The following is a 27,433-nucleotide window of genomic DNA, read 5'->3' as shown; positions in this document are numbered from 1 at the left end:
TTTATAATCTATAATATTTTTTGCTCGACTGAAATATTGAGTTTAAAGAATGGATTTACTTCTCAGTCAATATATATATTTTTAATTCTAAATCTTCTTGTTTATATCTTATAATCCCATGCGTGGTTTTTCAAAGAAAAAGGATTTGAGTTTATTTCTGTAGAGATTAATTAAATTTCAGAAAAAAAATTTGCTGAAATTTCAATATCCTATAATCATAGAAAAAGAAGAAGCATGATTGAAGGGATTTGGAAAAACGCAGTAAATAGGAGGAAAGCTGTGAAATTGAAATAGAAATGTGAAAGAGCAGAAAGCGCCGGAGCTGCAATTGAAATATCACAAGCAAAGGAAACGAAGTGGGACGAGAGAGATGCTCTCAAATGGAAACCTTCAGAAGGGATATGCTCCCAGCTCTGGTAAGTGAAATACTCTGAACATGGCCTTTCAAATTCAAAGTCAAAAATCAAAATACCATCCAATCCCTCTATTTTCGATCCTCACGCCTGTTCTGTTTCATTTCTTTGCGTTGATTCTCATGACAGGCTATTATGCTTAGATCCATCTGTCAAAAGCGCACTCTGTTAAGTCTCTGCAGATTCAACTTTTCTCAGGTTAGCTAATCGTACTTTACTCAATTCCCTTTTCGTCTTCCCTTGTAAAATTGGAAAGCTAGCCCTGCTAGATCTACCCTTTAATTCTTCAGGGATGGTCTCCAGAGCAGCCATAGTTTTGCTTATAGGTCTTCTGGGCATGGTTTATCAGGCCACTCAGCTTCCTCCTCCCAAAGGTATTGATGAGCCCTCCAATGGTGAACTCCCCGTGGCTTCTCCCAGAATCAGACTCGGTGATGGAAGGTATCTGGCTTACAGAGAGTTAGGCGTCCCCAAGGAGAAAGCCAAACACAAGATCATTATTGTCCATGGATTTGGAAGCTCCAAAGAGATGAATTTTCTGGCTCCCCAAGTACCCCCAACTTGAACCCCTCTTCTTGTTTTTACGCTAATTTTTGTTGGATTTAGATCTAAATACTACTGTAACAGGGGGGAAAACAGAACAAATTTTGAATTTGAAGTGTAATTAAAATTCGCTGCGGCCGAGTCGGGCTTGCTTGATCGAAAAAGTTTACCCAAGCGCAACAAAGCATAAACTTTAATCGAATCAGTACATTATGGTTCTGGTTCCTTGAAAGTATGATTTGTTTGCCCTCTTTTCCCTCTTTATTTTGTACTGGATTTATAGTATATATTCACACTTCCGGCTTAGAGAAGCATTCCGCAATCCAACAGTGCCAAATGTTAAGCATTTACTCCGGATTTGCAGGAACTAATAGATGAACTGGGTATATATCTTCTGCACTATGACCGGGCTGGATATGGAGAAAGTGATCCAAACCCAAAACGCTCGCTGAAATCTGAAGTACATGACATTCAAGAACTTGCTGATCAGCTCCAGTTAGGACCAAAGTTTTATGTGGTCGGAGTCTCAATGGGATCCTATGCTACCTGGAGCTGCCTGAAATACATCCCCCACCGGTAAATTACATGCTCCTGAATATGTATTTTATTTTTGTTTTATTGCTGGTTGGCTCATTATATCCAAAGATTTGGCCTTGGATAGAGTTCAATGACATCATACGATCCTGTCAATGTTGTTGCTGCTGCTGCTGCTGGTTGGCTTATTGATTTCAAAGGACTTAATCCTTAGTTTCACTAACAAGACCATTTATGCAGGCTTGCTGGTGTGGCTCTAGTGGCTCCTGTCATAAATTACCATTGGCCTTCACTTCCTGAGAGTTTGATAAAGGAGGACTACAGAAGGAAACTTATGAGGTGGGCTATGTGGCTTGCAAAATTCTCCCCAACACTATTGCACTGGTGGGTGACGCAGAAATGGCTCCCCTCAACTTCTGTAATTGAAAAAAATCCCAGATTCTTCAACACAAGAGATATTGAGATTTTAAAGATGATTCCTGGGTTTCCAATGCTTACCAAGGTAATTAATTATGTAACTTTTTTCCCCTTAAACGTTTCCTTATAACTTACCCTCCTTTGGATTATTCCAAATCAGTTTTTGCCCCTTTAGTTCAAAGCGTCTCATTCAACTCCTATATGGTTTGCTCTGATGCCCTAAACCATTTTTGGGGGATGTTTTGACCTGCATTTTTGAACAGTTTCATAGCCTTTTTAAGACTATTAATGAGATAAAATTGAAACTGTCCACTCAATGACAGTGTTCAAGACATAAGTGAAACTGACCCTCTGCACGAATGTTTAATGCACTCTTATGGTGAATTAACATAAATGTGGTGCGTTTGAAGAGAATTTGTGATGATGGTATGTTTATCCTGGCAGGAGAAATTAAAGGATCAGGATGTTTTTGACACGCTGCGACATGACTGGATGGTGGCTTTTGGAAAGTGGGAATTTGACCCGACAGAACTAAGCAATCCATTCCCTCAGAATTCTACATTGGCTCACATTTGGCAAGGTTTTGAGGACAAGGTTGTGCCCTCTCAAATCCAGAGATTTGTTTCAGAGAAGCTACCTTGGATACGTTATCATGAAGTTCCAGATGGCGGCCATTTGATTGTACATTATAGTGGCTTGTGCGAGGCCATTTTAAGAGCCCTTTTACTTGGAGAAGAAAATGTTTCATATAAGCCGAGGATGTCATCCACATTCGCATTCTAATAAAAAGCCATGATTGTCCCAAGCATGTCGTTTTAGGATGATATCCAATTATGTACATTACATTTGTTGATTGGCAAGTTTGAAGAAGGGAAGAAAATGTCCAATTCTATGTAAATCACAATTTGTTTGCTAAAAGCTTCATGTGAAATCATTACTAGTTTTGGGTATCCCACTCAAGATCAGCAATAAGAAATCCTCTTAAGTTGGCATTCATTTTTTCTCACCAATATTTTGATGTGTGTGTGTGTGTGGTGTGTGTGTGTGTGTGTGTGTCTCCAGCTCCCAGCTTTTGGAAAAAAGAGAAGAACAGGTTGTGAATGGTGATTATATGATGCATATATTGCCAAGAAAGTCAATCACAAGGGGGAAAACAGAGGAAGGGGTCAATGCCAATGGATCATCTGTGCTGCATAAAACCATCTCTACTTGTTATTCTTGGACATAAAAATAATGTATTATAGATAAATTGCTCTGATTAGTGGCTATTGACGGGGCGTGATTACATCCTTAATCATTTTTAAATCACAGACACGAGTCTCTGATGTCAGAATAACTCAAAATAATGCATACATAAGTACAAGAACTATGCTTCCTTCGTTCTATCAATTCATCCAACTCGTGCGTTTGACCAACTGGTTCAATTTAAGCCCGCTTTATTTCTATGTTTAAAAAAGATAGATTTAACATGCGGGTGTGAAAGAGACAAAGCATTTAACTAAATCATGTTATTTCGATATAAAAAAGAGAAATAGGAGCAATGGAAATAATTTAAAATAGTAACCATATCTCTAAAAGAAAAAAGTAATATTGTGATGATTTTTCCCACTCTTGGCGGTCTGGCCTTTTTAATTCATGATCTGCTGGCAGACGACTGTTACTACGTCGTTTCCATCTTTCTGACTTTGCGACTTTCGGATACGTGTGCTCAGTTGACACTTGTCATTCAAACGAAGCCGGTAGAGGAAAAAAGCGTCCCCCCGTTAGCGTGACCTGGGAAGCCGTTTTTGGCTTTTTGCACAGCACACCCAAAATATTTCGTTGTTTGGAAGCAATAAAAATTCTAATTTTATTTACAATATACAAAAATAGACATGAGAGAGAAGTTTTATAAAAATATTTTTTAAAATTGTTTTTTTAATTACTAAACACTTTCAAGTTTTAACGAGTGCAAGAGTTATTCGAGGCATGTGAACCAAAAATTTGAAAAAAAAAAATCAGTGTAATGAATACTTTAAAAATTTATTACACTCAATATACGATGGTGATTTTGATTTAAGTTATTTTCACTTTTTTTTAAAAAAAATTTCCGTACTTTTGTTACTAAATGAAAATATCTGTGTGCAATAGAATTGTAAAAGAATGTTCATTTAATTAAATACATCAAAATTGGTGATCAATTTTGTTATTCCTTGGCGTATTTAGAGACTGATTGCGAGGAGCTATTTTTAGCCATCAGAGGTAAGGCTACTGATACGATTGAATGGCAGTGTGGGCAAATCTTCGATGTGATCCTTCGTTTATTAGACAGTAGGCTTCATGTCAAACCTCTCCTTGTTGCAAGAAAGGGGAATTGTGCTGCAGGTTACATTGCAGCTTGTGCAAAAACTGGGATAAGCTACGATGGAGTGCTAATCTTAGCATCACCTCATTTCTAACAGATTTTGAGATCTGACATTTCTGACTTAGGTCCGTTTGGTACGAAAGAAACAGAGAGAAGAGAATGGGAGAAAATTTTTTAATAAGTTTATTTTAAATAATTAAAGAAGTGGGGTTAAAATTTTTTGATTAATTTTAATTATTTTTTTTATCTTACGTTTTTTTCTTATCAAAATTTTATAATCCTGCTTCTTTATTTTTTTAAAAAATAAGTTTATTAAAATTTTTTCTCCCCTCCTTTTTCTTTTGTTTTCTTTATATGAAACAGACCCTTAGATGGTAACTATAGTCTTGATCCAGGGATGAGTACTGGTGAGCGAGTAGGCATTGGGTAATAGCCTTTTGTACTGTTTCTTTTTACTAGCATTTGCTGTGCTGATGATTCCATTAATAAAATGCATTCTTTTGTTGGAAAAGAAAATTAAATACTCTTTCGGTCTTTAATATAGGACCCAATTGTTGATTTGATTTTGGTCCTAAATATAAGACCCATTTATCATATTTATCAATTTTCTCTAAATTACCCCTATGGATACTCCCTTAACTATAATCAAGTAGAAGAGGAAGATGGGGTTTAGAAAAGATGATTATGGTGTTTTAGGAAAAACATGTCATATTTCTTATAATTAACTAACTTACCTAATTTTCTTAATCTAATCAAATTAGTTAAATGGGTATTATATTAAGGACAGGAGGAGTATATCATCTAAACTTAGGCGCAATGTTGTCTTGCCTCTACATCATCTTATATGAGGACCTTTTTTTCTGCCCCCCGCCAACGTATCTTATATGAGGCCTTTACAGCTCGATGACATTTTTTGCAATTCATTTATTTTGTTCAACCTGCGCAGAATTTTATATACTCCTCCGGTTCTTAATATATGACCTAATTTTTTAATTGGTTTTGGTTCTAAATATAAGACACATTTTTTATATTTATCAATTTTCTCTAAATTACCTTTATGGATATTCTCTCAACCATAATTAAGTAGAAAAGGGAGATGAGGTATTAAAAAAGATTATTATAGTGTTTTAGGAAAAATGTGTTACTTTTGTTATAACTAACTAACTTACCTAACTTCTTTAATTTAACCAAATTAGTTAAATGAGTCTTATATTAAAAACCGGAGGAGTGTATAATTTGGGGTATATTATAATTTCTTATCTTATCCGTTTACTAATAATATCACGTAATCACGGAATTAGAGTAAGCGTTTTAAAACGGCTAAAGAATAGGGAAAATTGCAAGCAAAGACCCCATAATATGTAAAATTGTGATTTGAGATCCTAAATTTAGAAAATAGCAAATAAGAACCGGGTCTTATTTTTGTAAATATGAAATGTGGGTAAAATGTCTAAAATATCCCTTAGCTAAATTGTGATTTGATTTACTGAAATTGTCATTCACAGAAGTAAACTTGTCATTTCCTATAGTTAACTCGTCATTTAACATGTCCTTAGTCAAGTTGTAATCTGGTCTACTGAAGTTGTCATTCACTAAAGTGAACTTGTCATTTTTTATAGTTAATATGTCATTTGACTGAGGAATATTTCAGACATTTCATCATGATTCATATTTACAAAAGTAAAATCGGGTCTTTATTTGCTATTTTCTAAATTTAGAGTCCAGATTGTAATTTTACATATTAAGAGTCTTTATTTGTAATTTTCCTTAAAGAATATCTGATTGATATCCTTCTTTTAAATAAAATTGTCTTCTTTATTTATATTTTATTAATTTACTTTGTACAGACTTTAAAATTCACCAAACCTTATCTAACGCTAATTAACTAATTAACTAAACTTATAAAAATCTGGTTTCAGATAATAGTCACCAACCATTGTTTTCTAAAACTAGTATGAAATACTAAAATCTCACTGGCCGAAACAAAATTGTTTTTCACTTGGCAGTTAGGAGGGAGTAATAAACTACTACTTCTTATTCTTAATATAAGATCTTATTTAATTTTTATTTTGATTCTAAATATAAAATTCTAATTCATTCTGTTTCACATATTTATTTATTTTTTTCAATATAGTCTTTCTAATAATAATAGTTATAGCTAATAAACTTGATTAGGAAGGATATTTTTAAAAAAATAATATATATTTATTACAAATAATTAATTTAACTTATTTTATAATGGGAAAATGACAATAAAATACCACTTCAATTCCAAAAGGACAAATAAGGGACCTGAATAAGCAAAATGACAAGGAGGTCACTGGGAACCAATCTGGAATTAATATTTTCGGCGAAAAGACCGAAATGCCCTTAAGATGTTTGAAACTTGAGGAGATGGAGAAAAGGCGGAAACCGACTCCTCGGCGAAAACAACACCCCACTCGACGAAAGAGGAACTGCTTCCACTCAGCGAAAGCAACCCCCACTAAGTGAAACAGGAACTAGAACTACCTCACCCAGTCGACGAAAGCAACCCGCCGACCCGACGAGAGCAACCCACCGAAACAGAAAGTGCCCCCACTCGGCGAAACCAAATCGAAGGTCCTCTAGTAACGAAAAAGCGGTCGCCGAAATCACATTGTCGCCGTCGCTTTCGAAATTAAACAGGTAGGGAACTTGAATATTGTTGTTCATTCGATGGGTCCCCGAAGCTTAAAATGTAATTATGCAGTGATGCTCTTTGTGGTTCCGTCTTTGTTGTTCCCATAGAAGTTGCTCTAGGACGAAAAAAGTTGTTTCCATGTTATTGCTGATGTGTTTGGTTGTGTACATATTTGGAAATGATTGTGATTGATAGTGTTTAATCCATTTTGGGTGGCCTTTAATTGGAACAGGGGATTGCTTTTGTTGTGGGGATTGGTTTATTTTGATTTGAAGGAAAAGAACAAAATGGAAAGGATAGTTTTGTCGGTGTTATTTGACTTTTCTAAAAAGAGTATAGCTTTCTATGTGGAGAGGGTGGGATTTTAAGGAAGTAGAATTCCACTAATTTGGTCTGCATGCGCGGCAATGACAAAGTTACTTTCATTTTCATTGAATGGTTTAGGGTGAAAAGTTTGTCCTTGCGTGGGTAAAATTTGCAAAGGTTATCCTGTTGTAGTAATTTAGCAAGCAGTAATTCTATTAGCCGAGTAGTAAATTTGATGAGGTAAGTAGTAAATAGTACTAGCGGGTTTGGTTTTGAAATAACAACTGTTGGTCTGAGAAGGACTAAATTTGTGTTGGCAATGATTACATTTGTTAAGTGATATGTTAATGAAATTTACAACATTAATTAGAGTAATTGACTACATTCGGCAATGGAAAATAATAGATTTGGTAAGGGAATGACAACATGCTTGTGATGCAAATTCAATTGAGTGGACAATGATATTGAGGTGATATATTACTGAAATTTACTACATCAGTCAATGAAAGTAACCAGATTTGTTACGGGAATAACAACATTGTGGTGATGCAAATTCATTTAACTGTGCAATGGTTTTGTAGGTCATGTTAATGAGATTTACTACATTTATTAGTGGAATTTACTACATTTATTAGTGGAATTTACTACATTAGTCAATGAAAGTGACCAGTTTTGCTAGGGGAATAACAACGTCGTGATGCGAATTCATTTGACTATGCAATGGTTTTGTAGGTCATGTTAAAGAGATTTACTACATTTATTAGTGTAATTTACTACATTAGTCAATGAAAGTGAGCAGATGCAAATTCGTTTGACTGTGCAATGGTTTTGTAGGTCACGTTAATGAGATTTACTAGATTTATTAGTGGAATTTACTACATCAGTCAATGAAAGTGACTAGATGCAAATTCATTTGACTGTGCAATGGTTTTGCAAGTCAGGTTAATGAGATTTACTAGATTTATTAGTGGAATTTACTACATTAGTCAATGAAAGTGAGCAGATGCAAATACAATTGACTGTGCAACGGTTTTGTAGGTCAGGTTAATGAGATTTACTACACTTATTAGTGGAATTTACTACATTAGTCAATGAAAGTGAGCAGATGCAAATTCGTTTGACTGTGCAATGGTTTTGTAGGTCAGGTTAATGAGATTTACTACATTTATTAGTGGAATTTACTACATCAGTCAATGAAAGTGAGCAGATGCAAATTCGTTTGACTGTGCAATGGTTTTGTAGGTCACATTAATGAGATTTACTACATTTATTAGTGGAATTTACTACATCAGTCAATGAAAGTGAGCAGATGCAAATTCGTTTGACTGTGCAATGGTTTTGTAGGTCACGTTAATGAGATTTACTACATTTATTAGTGGAATTTACTACATCATTCAATGAAAGTGACCTGATTTGTTATGGGAATGACAACATCGCCGTGATGCAAATTCATTTGACTCTGCAATAGTTTTGTAGGTGATATGTTAATGATATTTACAACATTTATTAGTGGAATTTACTACATTAGTCAATGAAAGTGACCAGATTTGTTACAGGAATAACAACATCGTCGTGATGCAAAGTCATTTGACTGTGCAATGGTTTTGTAGGTGATATGTTAATGATATTTACTACATTTGTTAGTGGACTTGACTACACTTGTTAATTGAGTGGACAATGGTATTTTGATGATATGTTAATAAAATTTACTATATTTGTTAGTGTAATTGACCACATTTGTTGATGGAATTGACGACATTGTTGTGAAAGAAATATAGTACTATGAATGACTAACAAGTGGTGTCATTGCAGCAGGGAAAATGGAGTTACAAGTACAAGTAGAAGGACAAGGAGAGGGAAGTGGACAAGTGAAGAGTGGGTACATGCTGTTTCTGCATGAATTTAAGGCGGGCAAAGAGTTTAGGAATAGGAGAGAAGAAGTTAGGGAGGGAGCAAAGGCATGGAGGGAGCTGCCACCAGAGGAGAGGAAGAAGTATAATGATAAAGTGAACAAACCAAAGAAGCAAGGGACGAAGAAGAAGCGGATGAAAAAAGTTGCTTTTAGCACTCGTTGCTCAGTCCGGCAGTACAAGTCATTGGTGGAATTTATAAATAGCAATGACAGATTGAAAGCCAAGGTACAAAGTTTGGGATTTGCAAGTTTGCTTGACATGGGATGTGAGAGACTCCCTCGTGACCTCATAGTACGCATTCTTCGAGCATATGATCCGCCTACTCATCAATTTACAATAAGGGGGAAGATCAAGGAAATTGATGCACAAGATGTTGCGGAGTTGTTGGAGGTACCCCACACAGGGGAAAAGGTAAGAACGGATGTGGATGATGATGATGAAACATACAAGAGGTTGAAGAATGAATATGGTAAAGTCTCTTTTACCAAGATACTCAAAGACATTAAATCTGGGGAGAATGAGGAGAATTTCGAGTTCTTGTTCATGCTGTACACACTTGGGAGTTTTCTAGCTCCTACCTCACAAACAACAGTCAGTGACAAGCTAGTGAGGGTGATGTGTTGTACTATGCATGAATTTCACCAATTTGATTGGGCCACATACATTGTGAACAACTTGTGGAAAGAGATGGAAGATTATGTTGAAGTGTATAGAAACGTAGGGGAAGACAATGATGAAGGGAGTTGCAACGTCGGAGGATGCATCTACCTCTTATTGGTATGTATTTACTACCATTGTTTTTTGTTCTATGTTTGAATGGAGTGATGATAAAATTAATAATTTGATGTTGCAGTTATATCTTGCTGAGCGCTTCCCATTATCTAAATCTGTTAGAGATGGGTCAATAAGTGCTATTCAATTCTGGACTGATGAGAGGATAAAGGAGATGACAAAGAAGGAAAGGCAGAGCAACAGAGGCCTATTGTATAAGCAGAAGGGCTCGAAAGTTAGGGTTGGAGATGAGGAGAGAAGAAGGAGAAGTGTCGCTGACTTACACCCGGTGTGTTTATTTGCTTCGTAATTTCAATGTGCATTAAAAAGATAAAGTGTTTGACCTTTTTTTAATGATGTGATGCAGGAGTTGCAAAGCTTACATCGAAAGTTGATGGCTGTAATTGATTTAAGCTACAAGAGACTTGTTAGTGCAGTAGAGGATGAGCTACATAAGGTGCACATAACGATGGAGGAAAATCGTACTGTGGGAGATGAGGGCCCTAGTGAAGTTGGAGCTGAATATAAGGGAGAAGATGAAGCTGATGATGGTGATGATGAAAATGAGGGAGATGATGATGATGGACAGGACTCAGGACACATACCTCATCATGGAGATGACTCGGACGAGGCTGACATGGTTGATGTTGAGGAAGAAGGAATACAAGCAGGAGATATGGATTCCCCTGATGTTTCCCCCATGGACAAGAATGCACAGCCCAGGAGATCACAGAGGGAGGTGAAGTCGGCCATAAATTCTCCATGGATTTTGACAATGCCTGTGAAGAGGAAGAAGAGGAATATGGAGGAAAAGGAAAAGTTTTTTAACATGATATCCCGCATGTGTTCAAGGCAGGATGGTGACGTGTAAGTTACTATTCGCATGACTGTGAATGATATTACTTATCGGTTGTTTACTAATTAACTACACACATAATGATACTGGGAACACATTTTTAGGACTTTAGTTCAAATATCTGATGAGGATATCACTCGAGATCAGCTAAGGACACTTGGAGGAATTGAGAGAATAGGTAACCGGGTAAGTTAGTATTGTGATCTTCGGCTGAGTACTATAAATTTATATTTGATGCTCATGTATACCTGTGCAAAAAACTAAAATTTACTTGCAAACAGCTTATGTCAGTTGTGTGCAAGACTTTACTGGCTGATATGAAGAGTGAAGGAGAAGTCAAGCGACACATATTTGATGCTGACTTTATGGTAAGGTTACTAAGATTAATACAAAATAATTACTGCTACATGACTAATCATTTGATGCTGCAGGCAATACTAGCTGCGAACCCATCTCGGTGGGATGCTAGAAAACGAGAAAAGCAGTTGCTGCCTGAATATGTCGGTTACAACATAGGAGACTGTGACTTGATATTTGGACCTACACTTGTTGGTGCTCACTGGTTTTGTCTTGTGCTTGAGCCTAAGACAATGAATTTCTATGTGCTGGACTCAATGAAGCCAAGTTTCCCTGCTAAGAAGAGTAAGAAGAAAGGTGCAGCTGATGATGATATGATGACTGTGGTGACCGGATGTGTAAGACTATTGTTACTGTTCTTGTGTAGCATGCTCTTTGTTTACCAAATTATTTACAAATGCAAGTATGTGTTGTGCAGAGGGATCGATTTTATGACATGATTGAGATAGTAAAGCCCAATACCATTGGAAAGAAGCAGATGAGTGACATTATTTGGGCCCCTGTTCCTCAACAGAACAATCTGTGAGTGGTATTAGTTGTTGATGTAATAATGTATGAATGCTACTTCGTGTTTCACTCATGGACATTGTTGCCATGTGCAGGCGAGACTGTGGCGTTCATGTTTTAATATGGTTGAGCAAATGGGAGCCCGGTGTGACGCTTGACTATGGTCAAGAACATGTTGCTGATTTCCGACGAAACCTAATGTGGTGGCTTGTTAATCATGAGCTCAATTCAAGACGTGAAGAAGCACTAAACTTGCTGTCATCCCCAGAACCCACACCGAGGAAAAAGCAGCGTGCATCACGGCAGTAAATGACGCTGTCTAAGTTTAGTGATGTGTTAGTTAATGTCATGTATGTAAGGGAATTTGCAAACTGTTTTCAGGGATTGTAAAGGCAACTCATTTTCAAGTAATGTTAAACCATTTTCCCAATTTGTTACAACACATGTGACGAGATTACAACTGCAGAAGCGAATTTACTGGGCTGTGCTACTTCGTCCTAAAACGGTAAAAGTCGGAGGTGAATTTTGCAAAACACACGGAGGGATTTACAACTCTCCAACTGAGATTTACAACTTTTACAGTGGGTTTAGCATCCCAAAAAAATTGGCCTGCGCAACTTTGGTCTCAAAAGGGTTAAGGTCGGACGTGAATTTTGCAAAACACACGGAGGGATTTACAACTCTCCAACTGAGATTTACAACTTTTACAGTGGGTTTTGCATCCCTAAAAAAATTGGCCTGCGCAACTTTGGTGTCAAAACGGTCAAGGTCGGAGGTCAATTTTGCAAAACACACGGAGGGATTTACAACTCTCCAACTGAGATTTACTACTTTTACAGTGGGTTTTGCATCCTTAAAAAAATTGGCCTGCGCAACTTTGGTGTCAAAACGGTAAAGGTCGGAGGTCAATTTTGCAAAACACACGGAGGGATTTACAACTCTCCAACTGAGATTTACTACTTTTACAGTGGGTTTAGCATCCCAAAAAAATTGGCCTGCGCAACTTTGGTCTCAAAAGGGTTAAGGTCGGACGTGAATTTTGCAAAACACACGGAGGGATTTACAACTCTTCAACTGAGATTTACAACTTTTACAGTGGGTTTTGCATCCCAAAAAAATTGGCCTGCGCAACTTTGGTCTCAAAACGGTCAAGGTCGGAGGTCAATTTTGCAAAACACACGGAGGGATTTACAACTCTCCAACTGAGATTTACTACTTTTACAGTGGGTTTTGCATCCTTAAAAAAATTGGCCTGCGCAACTTTGGTGTCAAAACGGTAAAGGTCGGAGGTCAATTTTGCAAAACACACGGAGGGATTTACAACTCTCCAACTGAGATTTACTACTTTTACAGTGGGTTTAGCATCCCAAAAAAATTGGCCTGCGCAACTTTGGTCTCAAAAGGGTTAAGGTCGGACGTGAATTTTGCAAAACACACGGAGGGATTTACAACTCTTCAACTGAGATTTACAACTTTTACAGTGGGTTTTGCATCCCAAAAAAATTGGCCTGCGCAACTTTGGTCTCAAAACGGTAAAGGTCGGAGGTCAATTTTGCAAAACATACGGAGGGATTTACAACTCTTTCAATGGTATTTACTACTTTTATACTGGGTTTTGCACCTTCTTGCCGGGCTGGGCAGATTTTCTGCCATGAACAATACAATGCAGCAATATGACAGCAGATACGTTACATATATTCAAATCACTGCACCTCAAGTACATCACGATAAACATGAACCGTTTACTTTCATAGTAGCTACACTAACTACACGTGCAATGGGATTTACCATTCACGCAACAGTATTTACCAAAAACCAGTAGCAATATGACAGCAGATGCATTGCATATATTCAAATGACTGCACCTCAAGTACAGCACGGTAAACATTGAACCATAACTTTCATACTAACTACACTACACGTGCAATGGGATTTACCATTCACGCAACACTATTTATCAAAAAACAGTAGCAATATGACAGCTGATACAGTATTTATGACATGATTGAACCATTAACTTTCATACTAACTACACGTGCAATGGGATTTACCATTCACCCAACAGTATTTACCAAAAACCAGCAGCAATATGACAGCAGATGCATTACATATATTCAAATGTCTGCACCTCAAGTACAGCACGGTAAACATTGAACCATAACTTTCATACTAACTACACTACACGTGCAATGGGATTTACCATTCACGCAACACTATTTACACCAAAAAATCACCATATCTATTGACATCTAAGTTCAACTTGGGTTTGGATTCTTGCACGTTCTTCTTGTGTGCCCAACTTGTTTGCATGTGCTACAATGGTAGATCTTCCTATTCTGGAACTGTGACTCTCGTCTTTTTACTTTAGGCCTTCCTGGCGGTCGATTAGTCAAAGGCGGTGCCAAGAACACTTGACTTCCTATATTTTCCACCCAGTAATTGTTAGGATTTGGCATGTCTACTGTCGCCACTGGAATCATACTCCTGCCATAAATCTTTTGCTGTGATGTAATCTTGTAGCATTCATCAACAAAATCATAGACATTGCAATTCACAGCCTTAATCGCTGCACAGGCATGGGGACATGGAATGCCTGACATTTGCCAAGCTGCACAGGTGCATTCGCCTAGACCAAGATCAACATGTACAGCTCCTTTTGCTGTATGGACACACACCCTACCTCCTCCATAAGGTACACTCAGCATGCATGCTGATCTAGCAACATTGTCCACCAACTTTGCATCTATGTTTGGGCCTACACTATTTTTCCAATTACTCATTGCTATGCTTGCTGCATACATCTTCTTTGCCACTTTCTCACGATGCTCATGTATAAGTTGGGCAACATTATATCGTCTCTCTTTCAACATCCAAGCATTGAATGACTCAGCAAGGTTTGTTGTGATGTTATCCCACCGTTTAAATGGGAATTTACTTAAGGCCCACCTTTCAACATCACCATGATTAAGAAGCCACTCAAATAATTGTGGATTGAACTTTCTCATGTTATCCATTGCACCATCAAACTCGGTGTCAAGCCTTGCATATGCAATGGCATCCAGGTATTGCAGTCCCTCCTCCCTTGCTTTCCCACTAGTCTTCCTCTTTCCTCTATTTAATTTAATCATTTGTGCACTGAAGTTTTCCTTAACATGTCTGTAACAGTATGCATGCCTCTCACCACCAAATATTGCTTGCACGGCGCCTATTATTGCATTGTGTCGATCTGACACAATTGTCAATTCCATCGAGCCAACTATCTCCTTAATCATATATAAGAACCATGTCCAATCCTCAAGTGTCTCTCCCTTTACAACAGCAATCGCAAAAGGTAACAATTCGTTGTCAGCATCATAAGCAGACGCCGACAGTAACGTCCCCTTATACGGTCCACTTAAATGACATCCATCAATGTACAGTACATGTCTAGCACCAGCTATAAAGCCTTCTATACAACACCCATATGCTATGAATGCACGCTCAAATGTGTTATTAGTATTAGCCACCCATTTGGCCACGGTTTTGTTATCTGTTTCCTTCAACCGTTCACATATCCACGGAATAAGCATATAAGACTGGTCAGGCCTGCCATGTATGTCCTCTAAAGCTTTTTGCTTTGCCCTGTATGCTTGTTTATATGTCAACTTCATACCATAATCTCTTTCTAAAGTCTTCCTTATATCATTTGGACGCCTGTCTATGTGATCATTTACCTCATCTCTGATGATTGATGCTGTCAAGCTAGCTGAACCACAATGTTCCACACAAAGATTGTCTTGTGCATTATGGACATGCTCATTTATGAATGTTGCCACACGTAAAAAGGGAGTACTCTTTCTCCCCACTCTTGCACTTATCCTCCACGGACAACCTTCAACACTACATTTCACATACATTTTTCCCCTACAATTTTTCACATACTTGTACTCAAACTTGTTTGCAATACTGAACTTATGTACTTTCTTCTTGAAATCTTCTGCATTTGCAAAAGTTTGGTTCCGTCCTAACAACAATTCCTTCCATTTCAAAGAATTCATCTCCGGCAAAGGTGTAGGTGCACTCACTACTCCGTATGGTAGGCTTACATTAGGTCTTTCACTGCCTCCAGAACTTGTACTTTCCAAAGCATTTCCCTCCAACGTAGGCTCATCACTCTGTTCTGACAGTCCTTCCATTCTTGAGATCCTGCATTTATAATTACCACTGTTGTTAAGAGATTTACTACAACATTACAACAATTATCAACTTTCATAACCACCAAAAAAAAATTTCTCACTTACATTTCTGGATAACCCATTCCTTCCTCCACATTGTCATTACCTTTATGTGCTATATAAATATGTGCATTACGGTCATTATATTCAAATAGATTATCAACTTCACCATCATCTATAAGATCTACCAATACCCTCTCGTCAAAACTCAAAGTGTATTTAATATCACAGCCATGACAATCCATGCTGAACCATTCGCCTATCATTGCCCTCAAATCTTCAAGTTTTGTACCCTCATTTATTACTCTTACTCTGACAGTCCCACCACAGTATTTAACTTCGCCATTGTCCTTTTCCACAAACTTCCCATCTACGTGAAAATAACAAGCAAGTCTTTTTGAAGATGTTGATACAATGTTACAAGACATCACCACTTGCTAACCTGCAGCAAACAACATTAAATATAAAAAAATTAACTTCTCCGCCAATTAGTTTCCATCAACGTACGTGACACCCAAAACACACACAAAGAGAGAAACTTTTCTTCTATTCGCAACTTTATTATAGGGTTTCACAACTCCATTATTGATTTTAACAACGTTCACCACTTCAACGCAAACTTCACGCCTACGTAATTGCTTGCCACCTTTCTTGATTTCCGCTACGTCATTCGAAATAGTCAATATAAAGTATAAAACCTCATCTCCAGCACACCCGTCCCCACCATTGCGCCATAAAGCAGACACAAAAAGGAACTACCCAAACCCCACCATCAGTTAATGCGACATGTTTACTCTCTCTCTTGCTACAAAACCTCTCGCCCATAACCAAAATCTATTAAATCAGCAATCCCAAAAAAATTATGATGCGGAGGAGTAAGATTATACCATTTCCAAAGACTACCGACTTAAACTCACCTCTTTTCAGCTCTGATGTGTTCTTCCAGCGTTTCTCTTTCCTTCTTTATTAAATCAGCTCAACCGGTGCTCTGCTCCATCTTTATTTTCATTTCAGTTTCACTTCATTTTACCTCACTGATAAGGGCATTTCAGTCTTTTCGCCGAAAATATGAATTCCAAATTGATACCCAGTGCCCTATTTGTCATTTTGCTTATTCAGGTCCCTTATTTGTCCTTTTGGAATTGAAGTGGTATTTTATTGTCATTTTCCCTTTTATAATCTGTTTAAATTAGTCAATTTTTTTTTTTTTGCCTTGGTTCGCGAAAATAGTAGTCAACTTCGACGCATGTACGAAAACTTGATAATGTCCGTCGTCCTCCCGCGTTCCCCCCCCCCCTCCCCGGCTTCGCTCTTTCTCACCTCTGCGACGATTTGATTTTGATCCGAAGTTGACTTCATTTAATTGCTGGTACTTATACCTCTCAGTTCTCCAATTCCAACTAATCATTACTTGTTCAGCTTAATTCTACGAATCGATCTGTTTACTGGTGAGGATTTCACCTTCTCGCCTAGGGTTTACGATTTTTGGCTTGTCAAGTTGAATCATCTCTTACTGTTCAAAAACACTTGATTCTATTGGTTATCCTTAGTTCAGCTCTTGAGAAACTGAGGCTTTGTAGTTCGACGCGTTTGTTATCTGTGCTTATTTTTAATGCATTTATTATCTTGAGTTATTGCAAAAACGGAAACTTTTTTGGTTTTCTCGGCTCTTCATTATATTCTTCTCGCCTTTCATTGACTATTGGAGGCCCTGCATTTAGTTTTATTCATCATTTCATTTAAGGACTTGGAATTTTATGGAACTAGTGATTAGTAATGTTCGATGGGGTATATTGACCCTTATGGTAATCGTGCTGGATCGTTTTCTGAAAGTAGGAAAAAATAAGCAAAACATTTAGGCTTATGTTGATTCTGGAAAATCGAGATTTGTATTTTGCTTCGCATCGTTTGAAATTGATATAATGCTGTAGTTTCTTAGCCTGCATTCAGTATTTTTTTCAGAAAAGTAAATCTTACCTTCTGTATCTCTTGCCATTATTGCCATCATATACTTGTTTGCTGATGCATTTAGCGGATGCCTAATGGAGCACTAACAATTTTTACCCCGTCATGTATAATTGAGTGCAGGAGTTATAAATTTTAATTTGATTTCAGGCTAACAAGACAGACATTCACTTACCTGTCTTACCAAGGAGATCAGCTTAATGCTGGGTTCTGAAAATAACGCAAGCAGCAGCAGCGGGATAACGTCATCAGATATGCCACCCTTGCCTCAGTGCTTGCCACTTGATCCAATTATATTAGGCAATCCAAAGTATACTCGTTCTGGAGAGCTGAGGAAGGTTCTAGGTGTCCCCTTGGGAAGCACTTCAGAAGATCATTCTCTTGGTGTTCCACATCAAAAACCCATGGCCCCACTAGCCTCAGGGGAGCTAAAGCACTTCAAAGAAAGCGTGCAAGTTAACTCCAGAAAGGCGAGGTATATATTGTTTTCCATTTCACCCCAGATTCCTCTAATATATTCTTGAATGTCGATAATGTTTTCTAAATGCTTAGTCTTTTTTGACATTTGTAATCAATGACCTTGCATAACAGTGTGAATCTTTTTAAATTGTTGGTTTCTGGAATGGCAACGTATGCTTTATATGTGGATTGCTTATCTTTAATATTTGAGAGAGAATTTTCATTCTGGTTTCTTATTGTAAATTACTGTTGATCAGGGATAGAGCAAAAATGTTGCGGGACTCTATATCTAAATTGGATAAATATAGGGAGGAATTAAGCTCAAAGAAGCGACAAAGAACTGATTTTCCGATGGACAGGGGAGGTGGAGTAAACTTAACAAAGATGGGTAGCCAGCTTCATAGAAATTCTAGTGATATTCTAACTCAAAAATCAGAAGCCAAGGCCTCAAGTTCTACACTGAACAAACGGATTCGAACATCTGTAGCGGATGTGCGGGTGTGTATCTGTATTATGCTATTGTTAACTGTGAGAACATATCTGTTGTCTCTGCTTCTATGGCTTTAGCATTATGAGGATAAGGGTTATGGCTTTAGCATTATCTTTCTGTGCAAGATGCTAAATTCATTTTCTGGTGAATTTCACTGAATTCATTTCAAAGCCCCTGTGACATAGTGTACTTTTTATGCTGCTTTTGAAAATGAACTACTTTTCAAGCTGCTTAAGCCTGTATTGAAATTCTCCAGGCTGATATATTTGAGATCTTTTTTACTGTTCTCAACTCGAGTGAAGCGTTATTGACACTTGTGACCGCTTTTAAAATTGCCCATGTTATTTTACCCCATATTTCACTTATTGATTGTGGTCTCTTCATAATGTTTCCAGTCAGAAAGTAGGTCTGCTGCTGCTATGAGGCAGCAGGATTGTAATTTGATTCAGACAGTTGGAGGGAGCTCAGTCCGAATCGAAGAGAAGACTCGCAGATTGCTTGCTGGAGGAGAAGGGTTAGATCATAAAATAAAGAAGAAAAGGTCTGTTGGGGCTGTAGGTAACAGGGTTATAGGTGGTGACAGAGATGTAAAGCGAGCTACTCTTGCCAAGGCCAGTTCAGATTTAAAATTGCGGTTGTATGATCCTCAGGGTTTCAGGTAGTTTGATCTTTTTCACTGATTCTGGGTATATTGATTATTCACCAAGTGTAATGTTCATTATAGCGAAAGAATGATGTGGAAGCCTTTCGGAACATGCTGAGAATTATTTATGTACTTTGAGCAATTTATTCATCCCTTGGAGTGTCTGTTGATCGCTTCTAATTTGGCAACTCATTCAATTCTTGGCAATCAAGTGGATAGATAATACTATCTCCCTAATATGCTTTTTCAAATTGTAGATCGAAGCCTCTTCCTGGAGCTTGTGGAATCAACAAGTCTGAAAGTTCTTCAGAGCCTACTAATTCAGGTGTGCGTACGATGCTTGGGAGTGAGCAAGAGGGTGCTTCTCTTCACAGGGACAGCATGCCTACTTTAGAGCATAGAGTAGCTAAAGGAAACAACAGGTTGGAAACCTATCTTGATCCTGCATTGCCTTAATATATGTCGTAGACTGGGTCTTGGATGTTACAAATTTGAAATTTTTTCTGTTAATGGCACTATAAATAGGGCAAACGCTCAGGAGGATTGTCTGGCAAGTAGTCCGAACACGCTGATTAAAAACAAGGTATCCCGCGCACCACGAACAGGTTCAGTTACGGCTCTAGACTCTTCTAGTACTCAGCCTTCTTCTGGTTCTTTCCCAGGTTGGTTAAAGCCTTCATATTCAGTTATGAAGTCTTAATGGTTTGTATGACAAATCACCAAAATCGTTCCACATTTACAGGTTCAGGTTCTTCTATACATCCAATGACCAAGTGGGTTGGTCAGAGGCCCCATAAAAATTCCCGCTCAAGAAGAGCAAATGTAGTTTCTCCTGTTTCACGTAACATAGAAACTCAGGTTTCAGCTGAAGGCTGTCCAACTCCTGATTTTAGCGTTAGAACTTCTGCTGTTGGAAGCAGTGGATCTCAGATGGCTAGCAGTGTGGATAACAGTACTAAAAAATATAAGAGACCATCTGATGATATTTCATCTCCGTTTGGCTTATCTGAAAGTGAAGAGTCCGGAGGTGGGGAAAACAAAATAAAAGAGAAAGGATTGAATAATAGTGACTTTACTCCGACAGCAGAAAAAGCTGAGGCTTTGAAATTAAAGATGAGGAAGAATAAGATTCCAATCGATGAATCTGGAGATTGTGTGCAGAGACAAGGAAGACTTGGAAGAAATTTATCCTTTGTAAGGCCAGGCCTTCCTTCAGGGAGGGAGAAAACAGAGAGTCTACCAATAATGAAGCCGCTGCAGAACATGGGATCTAATGACAAGAGTAAAATGTATGGTGAATTTATTCCAAGACCTAGCATTTTTTTCTTTTCACTGCTTAAACTGTCATGAAACCCTGACCTTTTTTGAGTGCAGCAAGTATGGCCGTCCTCCGTCGAAAAAGCAAAAAGATCGCAAGGTTTTGACTCATGTGGGGCAGGTTTTGGGCGATGGTGCTAAAAAGTTTTCAGGTAATATTATGTCTGTGAAACCTGGCTTAGTTGTTTTCTGGAATTTATCTTCATTATGACCAAGACATCTAAAGTCCTGCAAGTCTGTTGGGGGAGAAAAAGGTCGTCCAAGTCTCTAACAAATAGCAGTGATGACAAGCCTATTTTCACTAATTATCATGTCATCAATTTTTGCCTAGTGTAGGATCTTAAAGGCTACTGTATTATATAATGTTTTTATACTCTTCTCTTGATTTTTTAATTATTTGATTATAACCTACAGAATCTTTGGTTATACACTATATTGAAATATGTATGTCCAGGTGAATGTGATGATGACCGTGAAGAGCTATATCAAGCTGCCAATTCTGCACGTAATGCTGGCAGTATGTATCTTGAACCATATTATCCCCCAAATTTTCCTTGTTATCCTTGATGGCATAACTTTCTATGCTACATTCTGTGCCTTATTAGTTTGCTGGTGCTCTATATGTAGATCGTGCATGTTCTGGTCCATTTTGGCGTAAAATGGAGTCTATTTTTAGTCCTATCTGCTTGGAGGATTCATCATACTTGAAACAACAGGTAGCAACTAGCAACTGTGGGGTTGAAATCACACATTTCATTGATCATATAGCCTTGTGATTTTTTCATTTGATTCTTGATTTTTTCATAAGATTCTGACAAACCTTTTTTTTCTTTTGGTTGATACTTCATCAGCTAAATTCTGCGGAGGAACTTGACAAGAGTTTATCTCAGATGTTTGATGTTGATCATGATATTTTGGTAATTAATGAACAGTATATATGAACAAGTCTATATCTTTCGTGTTGTCTGTAATTTTTGCTTAGATCTGTAGCTGCTATTCTTGTAACTCCCGCTGTTGGTGTGGTTGAATATTTAATTTTAATTGTGCAGGGTGCTGTGGTAAACAATGAAGCTATGCATGGTTTAAGGGAAAGAAAGAGGAGGCAACGTGATGAGCAGTCAACTAAGAATGATGCTTTTAGTGGAAAGAGTGACTTTGAAAGACTGGAAAAGGTCTCCCCATTGTTCCAAAGAGTTATTTCTGCTTTGATTGAAGAAGATGAAATTGAAGAATCTTACCACCACAACGAGGGAAAGAATACATCTAGACAGTGTGCCAGTGATGATTCTCATTGTGGATCTTGTAATCAAATTGATTTTGAACCCAAAGATTACGATAAAATGGACTCTGAAGTTGAGTCAAAGGGGGAACTTCAAATTCAGAAGAATTTTATATTGGACAGACTATCTTGTGATAAGAGCACTGCATCTAACACATTTAGGTACCCCAACACATCCAGTTCTTTACAAAGCACTGGAGTTTGGCAGGGAGATGAAGAGTTTTCCCATTCTGATATCACACATACTAGTGAAATATGTTCTAATGACCTTGATCAGCTTCCAAGCGCTGAACTAAGTGGTCCTGGATTTCCTTCTTCGGATGTTCAGTATCAGCAGATGTGTCTGGATGACAGGCTTCTGCTTGAGTTGCAGAGTATTGGCATATATCCAGAAATTTTGGTTAGACTTTATTTCATATGTTGAATTGTCAATTTCATAGTTCGTTGTTTCTTACCTAATTAATGGACACATTTTATTCCTTTGACTTCCTTTGCTTTTTGCAGCCTGATTTGGCTGAGGAAGATGAAGCCTTAAATCAAGATATTATGGAACTCAAGAAAGGGCTGCATCAACAGGTACGTGCGGCACCTCACTTGTAACCTATAAAACTGAGCTTTTGCTAGAGCATGATTTCGTGATGAAATCTGTTGAATTGGTTTTATTGGCCTTGAATTTTCTGCCTTCATATAACATTGTCTTTTATTTTGATTGACTACTAGATTGGGAGGAAGAAGAAAAACTTGGACAGAATTGATCGAGCTGTTCAGAAAGTGAGAGATACAGAAAGGCGGTATGTTCTATAATGATTTGAATATTTCCTTTGTAATCTTACTGAGTTGATGTGTTGAAAAGTTGGGTTCATTTTTCACTATCATCTTGGCATTCATGACTTCCTTTTCTTTCTTAATAACATTTAGTGCTTACGTTGCAGGAAGATTGAGCAAGTTGCATATGACCAACTTATTGAGACGGCTTACAGAAAGAGAATGGTAATATTCTAATACCTCACTATCTGTTAAGACGTACACGTGAGAAGTGGTCTTCATACTTGCAAATAATTTATGTAGAAGTCCAAAACCTTTTGATTCCTTTTCAACTTTAATTTTCACATTGAGGGCCATCTTTTTCCCTCCTTTTGTTTCATTAATGAGTTGATCGGTTGATCCCAGTAGCTGCTTCCCAGTTTGTCTGATATTGGATATTGACACAAGTATGCAATATCGGCATTCCGGGTACACGTGCTTACTGATGAATAGATTTGTTATGTTATTGGAAGAGAGAGAGAGAGAGAGAGGAGAGGGAAGAGAAACAGAGAGAATAGGGGAAATGAGGGAGAAGTGGAAGAGAGTAGAAGGCAATAGACGTGAAGAGTTCCATTAGGTTGATCACAATACAGCACCTTTACAGATGAGAGATAATAGGCAGAGTCCAACGGCTCGTAACTAACTATTATTCTAACTAACTCACATAATTCTGTTATTTATTTATTACAATATCATATCAAGATTACTCTGAATTAACTTTATCCATCTTTGGATAATTGTACTGGACAGTAAATCTGTTGCTATATTAGTCAACTTTGCAATTTGAAGGCTTAGTAGTATTAATATTATTTAATGGGTGAGTTGAGGCATCCCGTGACCACAAACTTCCTATCTAATGAAATTTGAACAGGCATGTCGTGGAAGCAAAAATTCTAAAAGTGTAGTTCACAAGGTGTCAAAACAAGGTGCCCTGTCTTTCCTCCAGCGTGCTCTTGGAAGATGTAAAAACTATGAAGAAACTGGCAACAGCTGCTTTGGTGAACATGCCCTTCAAAATATCATCTTCTTGGCCCCTTCATGTGACAATGACGCAAAATCCGGTGAAGGCATTGGCTCTATGACAGCCAGCAACACTTGCAATAAAGTTTCCCATCAAGTGGAGGCCGGAAGATCAGGTAGTTTTTCATTTTTACTTCCACATGCTCTTGTGATAATGTCCGTGCTCTAGTCATATCTCAGCATTCTTTAAGAAATCACAATCTCCCCCGCCCTCCTCTTTGTTTTTTGTGCTAGGAGTTTATTGAATTCTCACATTTCTTATTTTAAAATAAGTTGATTTATATGCAGGTGCGGTTTCCAGTATTTCTGAGAAGTATGATCCCCATAGAGATAATGCAGACAGAGGTATGCAGGATTCTTTCCATGGTTCAGTTCACTCATCAGAACAAGGATCATCCAAAAATGGGTCTCTGCTTGTCAAGGAGAAAAAGAAGGAAATGCTGGTTAATGGTGTTGGTTCTTCCTCAAGAGTACCAAATCTTGATGGCCCTGCTCACGGTGGAGTAAAGGGAAAGAGAAGTGAGAGAGAGAGGAATCAAAGCAGGGACCAGAGTCGACACATATCCATCTCCCGAGACCTGTCATTGGACAATAGCCGAAATGAGTGCAAACCTAAAACAAAGCCCAAGCAGAAGAGTAATCTAAGTGGACATCAAGATATCTTTGTGGGTAATGCAGGAACTAATGATGGCAAGGAGACTGATCCATTGTCTAGTAACCAGGACACATTGAAGGAGAAGGAATCGGCCGAGTTGGGTAATTTGCAACTACATGAATTCGATTCAATGGAAGAATTAGGCGTATCTGGTGAACTTGGTGGCCACCAAGATCTTAGTTCTTGGTTCAACTTTGATGATGATGGTTTGCCAGAAGATGATACTGTTGGGCTTGAAATACCGATGGATGACCTGTCGGAGTTAAATATGATTATGTGAAGTGATACATCTTATGAAAACTGCTTGCTTGTGCAGCTTCGTTATATCAGGTGTATTTGGCAAACCTGGCGGGCAGCAAGATCTTTGTTGTTGGTTGTTGGTCAATTCAGATCACGATGACCACGTTTCTGATGGCCTCAGAAACTGATTGGGTGGATGATGCGTCATTCAGATCATGTTCTTCCTCATGGATTAGGCATTAATTGTTCTGGCTAAGAATTTTCATTCCATTTGGGGTTCAACTAAGAGGTGAAGAGAAACTTTGAATCGCAAGTGATCTTTCTGCTGGAAATTGTAGAGCAAGTGATTTATTGGGAGATCTGAGATTCATGGCTGTCGGAAGTTTGTTGGTCCTTCTCCATTCTTTTGCTCAGCAAGATACAAGGACTACGCGTGTCTTGAAAATATTCACTTTGTCCAAACAAAGTTTGGCCCTTTATTAGCATTCAGGAATCAGCTTCATTCAATTAAAAGGTGTATCGCCGGGACCGGAGTTGTGCAAACTTGATGTTGGATGAATTTGATTGAGTCTGGATGATCGTGATTTATGTTTGAAAATTTTTGTCTGAAAATCTTTGTCTATAATGTAACGTTTTTAATTAATGCCATTAAAATATAGAACTAGTTTTCCTCCTATCCTGCAGTGCCAACGCAAGACAAACTAAAATGTGCCCTTAGAGGTTAGATTCAACATTTAACCGAATGAGTTTATTTGAAGGCAAACGGACTGACTTTTCAACCCTCCTTCAGCTAAGCTGGATCCCAAATGATTTTCCTTTCCTCAGTTGTTACGGTTCACTTGTGCCATTGTGTGTTACATACATACATATATATTCGGCCTTGTGTGTTACATGTTTTGTTTAAACTGCAATTCTTTGCTTCACCCGCGCCATACAAATGACTTGATTTTTTTTTCTCTCGAAATTGAGGATTAGGTGCATGTTAGTTTCATATTGAAAATCATCAAAATACGATTTTTATGGTTTTTTATAATGAAATCAAATGCTCGCCCATTTCTCCTACATGTGGAAAATAAAAACATGACAGGGATGTGAATAGTTGATTGGTTATAGAAATACGCCAGAAGTTTGAATTTCATTAAAAATTTATAGGATGATAATATAATAAGCTTTGAGTAGAAATTCACCCTTCACAAACAGGAAAACTTCTGAGCAGGTCCACTGCATTTACCTGTTTCCATCATAATGATTCCACTTGCTCCCGAGTACCTCAAATTATCAACCACTCATTGTCAACTAAATAAAGGACTTTTACTAATAAATTATTGTCATCATTATTCATTTAAATTAAATCTTGCACTAACCTTTATTGAATTATTATTATTTTGTCCCGTCTTTCCTCCCATTTTCCCCATCTTTTCACGAGTAGTTTTCGGATTCCCATTTTTTTTTTTCCCCAGATAACATATCTTTCGCTTATTTATTTGGATGTGTTATTAGAAACTGGTGCTCAAGTGGTGAAGTGAAGGGTTGGTACGAAATTATTTTCATTATGATAATATGCTCTGGAAAGCCCTGATACAAATTGCATCATCAAAGGAGGCCAATTCTGACTTTAAAACCTTGTTGCTTAAAATACCAAAACTGTTGACTCCGTACCTACAATATTAACCACATGTCTTCTTCTTCTTGTTTTATTTTTTAGGTGGAAGAAGATATGTCTTCTTTATATATACAAGATAATAAATTTTACTGAAAATAATAATTAATTATAAACCTGCTCTCGAAGGCTTTAAATTTAACCATCATATTATAGTCAATGCCAGGAAGGATTATCAATATTTTCTTAATCTTAGGCAATTTTGAGAATTTGAACCGTAAAATCTTCTCTTTTTTCCTTAATTATTGTTGTTAATATTTAAATTATTCTCTCAACCTCATGCACTAAAACTAATGATACAACCAGCAATTTTTTAATACCTAATCTAGAGGGACGTATGCATTAAAGTAAACTGAAAGAAAGGAAAGTCAAGGGGAAAGGCTTGATGTAGCACTCTCATGATAATGACTTGATTAGATTAATGTGATAAGCCTATCGTTACTAATAATTTAATTCCTATAGCTCTTAATGGATCCAAAAGTAGAAAACGTTCGAAAGCTTCATTAATTAATTAATTAAAAAAATTTATCAAAAAATGTCTTGAGCATTATTAAAAATAAATAATTGGAATCCAATTCTATACTCAACTAGGGGTTGTTGGATAAAACAAGCTCTTAATTATCTTGCTGACTGAATGTTGAGCATTATTATTATTTTTATTTCATACAATTTAAACATAAGTGCACACAAACATGTTAAGATTGGACTTAAGTTCGAGATCTCATCCAAGCTGTTAATTAGTGTTGCTATTAAGACAACTTGCTGTTGACAATGTCAAGCATTATTGGGAAGAAGATTTTTAGGGATCGATATGAGATTATTAGATGCATGCTCTGTCCCTTCTAATTCTAATGCTTCATCTCTACGGTCCATTAGACCAGTTTTTATCTTCTACGTAGTATATTATAATTTCATTTTTAATGTTTATGCAAGAAAGACTACAATAAAAAACTGAAAAGATTATTTTTATCTTTTGGACGTTGAAAAAAGGAAAAACAATATCATTTCTTGGATATACTTCTCTGCCCCTTATGCTAGTGTGTATAAGGGTCTTATATTTAGAA

General features: G+C 37.3%; 5 protein-coding genes across 6 annotated transcripts; 4 read left to right on the top strand and 1 right to left on the bottom strand.

The window, feature by feature from the left end:
• Positions 1–283: 283 nt before the first annotated feature.
• On the top strand, positions 284–2,910 carry LOC114729620 (uncharacterized). 2 transcript variants are annotated; one of them, XM_028916656.1, is made up of 6 exons: positions 284–416; positions 543–611; positions 763–963; positions 1,321–1,532; positions 1,731–1,992; positions 2,352–2,910. In XM_028916656.1, exons 1-6 carry the CDS (start codon positions 381–383, stop codon positions 2,688–2,690), a joined length of 1,119 nt encoding a protein of 372 aa, XP_028772489.1. In that variant the 5' UTR covers positions 284–380; the 3' UTR covers positions 2,691–2,910. The 2 variants fall into 2 exon arrangements, with proteins under 2 accessions (XP_028772489.1, XP_028772498.1); XM_028916665.1 differs by having other exon boundaries at positions 401–416; positions 704–963.
• A 6,129-nt stretch (positions 2,911–9,039) lies between these two features.
• Positions 9,040–11,932, top strand: LOC114729688 (uncharacterized). Its single transcript, XM_028916730.1, has 8 exons — positions 9,040–9,909; positions 9,986–10,192; positions 10,271–10,770; positions 10,864–10,945; positions 11,041–11,127; positions 11,191–11,454; positions 11,535–11,638; positions 11,719–11,932. Exons 1-8 carry the CDS (start codon positions 9,040–9,042, stop codon positions 11,930–11,932), a joined length of 2,328 nt encoding a protein of 775 aa, XP_028772563.1.
• Positions 11,933–13,878: 1,946 nt separating this feature from the next.
• Positions 13,879–17,833, bottom strand: LOC114729679 (uncharacterized). The gene is made up of 3 exons (XM_028916719.1): positions 17,815–17,833; positions 15,904–16,207; positions 13,879–15,808 (listed from the first exon to the last, which is right to left on the bottom strand). The coding sequence occupies exons 1-3, from the start codon at positions 17,831–17,833 to the stop codon at positions 13,879–13,881; spliced, it is 2,253 nt and encodes a 750-aa protein (XP_028772552.1).
• On the top strand, positions 17,185–21,487 carry LOC114729635 (uncharacterized). The gene is made up of 10 exons (XM_028916674.1): positions 17,185–17,206; positions 17,926–18,277; positions 18,519–18,759; positions 19,147–19,409; positions 19,652–19,816; positions 19,920–20,056; positions 20,137–20,683; positions 20,769–20,863; positions 21,166–21,228; positions 21,339–21,487. The coding sequence occupies exons 2-10, from the start codon at positions 18,003–18,005 to the stop codon at positions 21,485–21,487; spliced, it is 1,935 nt and encodes a 644-aa protein (XP_028772507.1). The 5' UTR covers positions 17,185–17,206; positions 17,926–18,002.
• LOC114729718 (uncharacterized) lies at positions 21,394–25,472 on the top strand. The gene is made up of 8 exons (XM_028916754.1): positions 21,394–21,427; positions 21,563–21,628; positions 21,761–22,390; positions 22,495–22,566; positions 22,711–22,781; positions 22,923–22,980; positions 23,666–23,930; positions 24,103–25,472. The coding sequence occupies exons 2-8, from the start codon at positions 21,602–21,604 to the stop codon at positions 24,747–24,749; spliced, it is 1,770 nt and encodes a 589-aa protein (XP_028772587.1). The 5' UTR covers positions 21,394–21,427; positions 21,563–21,601; the 3' UTR covers positions 24,750–25,472.
• Positions 25,473–27,433: the final 1,961 nt, after the last annotated feature.

This window comes from Neltuma alba, unplaced genomic scaffold, assembly GCF_004799145.2.
Source record: "Neltuma alba isolate B1F8T4 unplaced genomic scaffold, ASM479914v2 tig00002484_pilon, whole genome shotgun sequence".
Lineage (NCBI taxonomy): Eukaryota > Viridiplantae > Streptophyta > Magnoliopsida > Fabales > Fabaceae > Neltuma > Neltuma alba.
The sequence above is the reverse complement of the archived record's forward strand: the minus strand, read 5'-3'. Positions and strand labels throughout refer to the sequence as shown.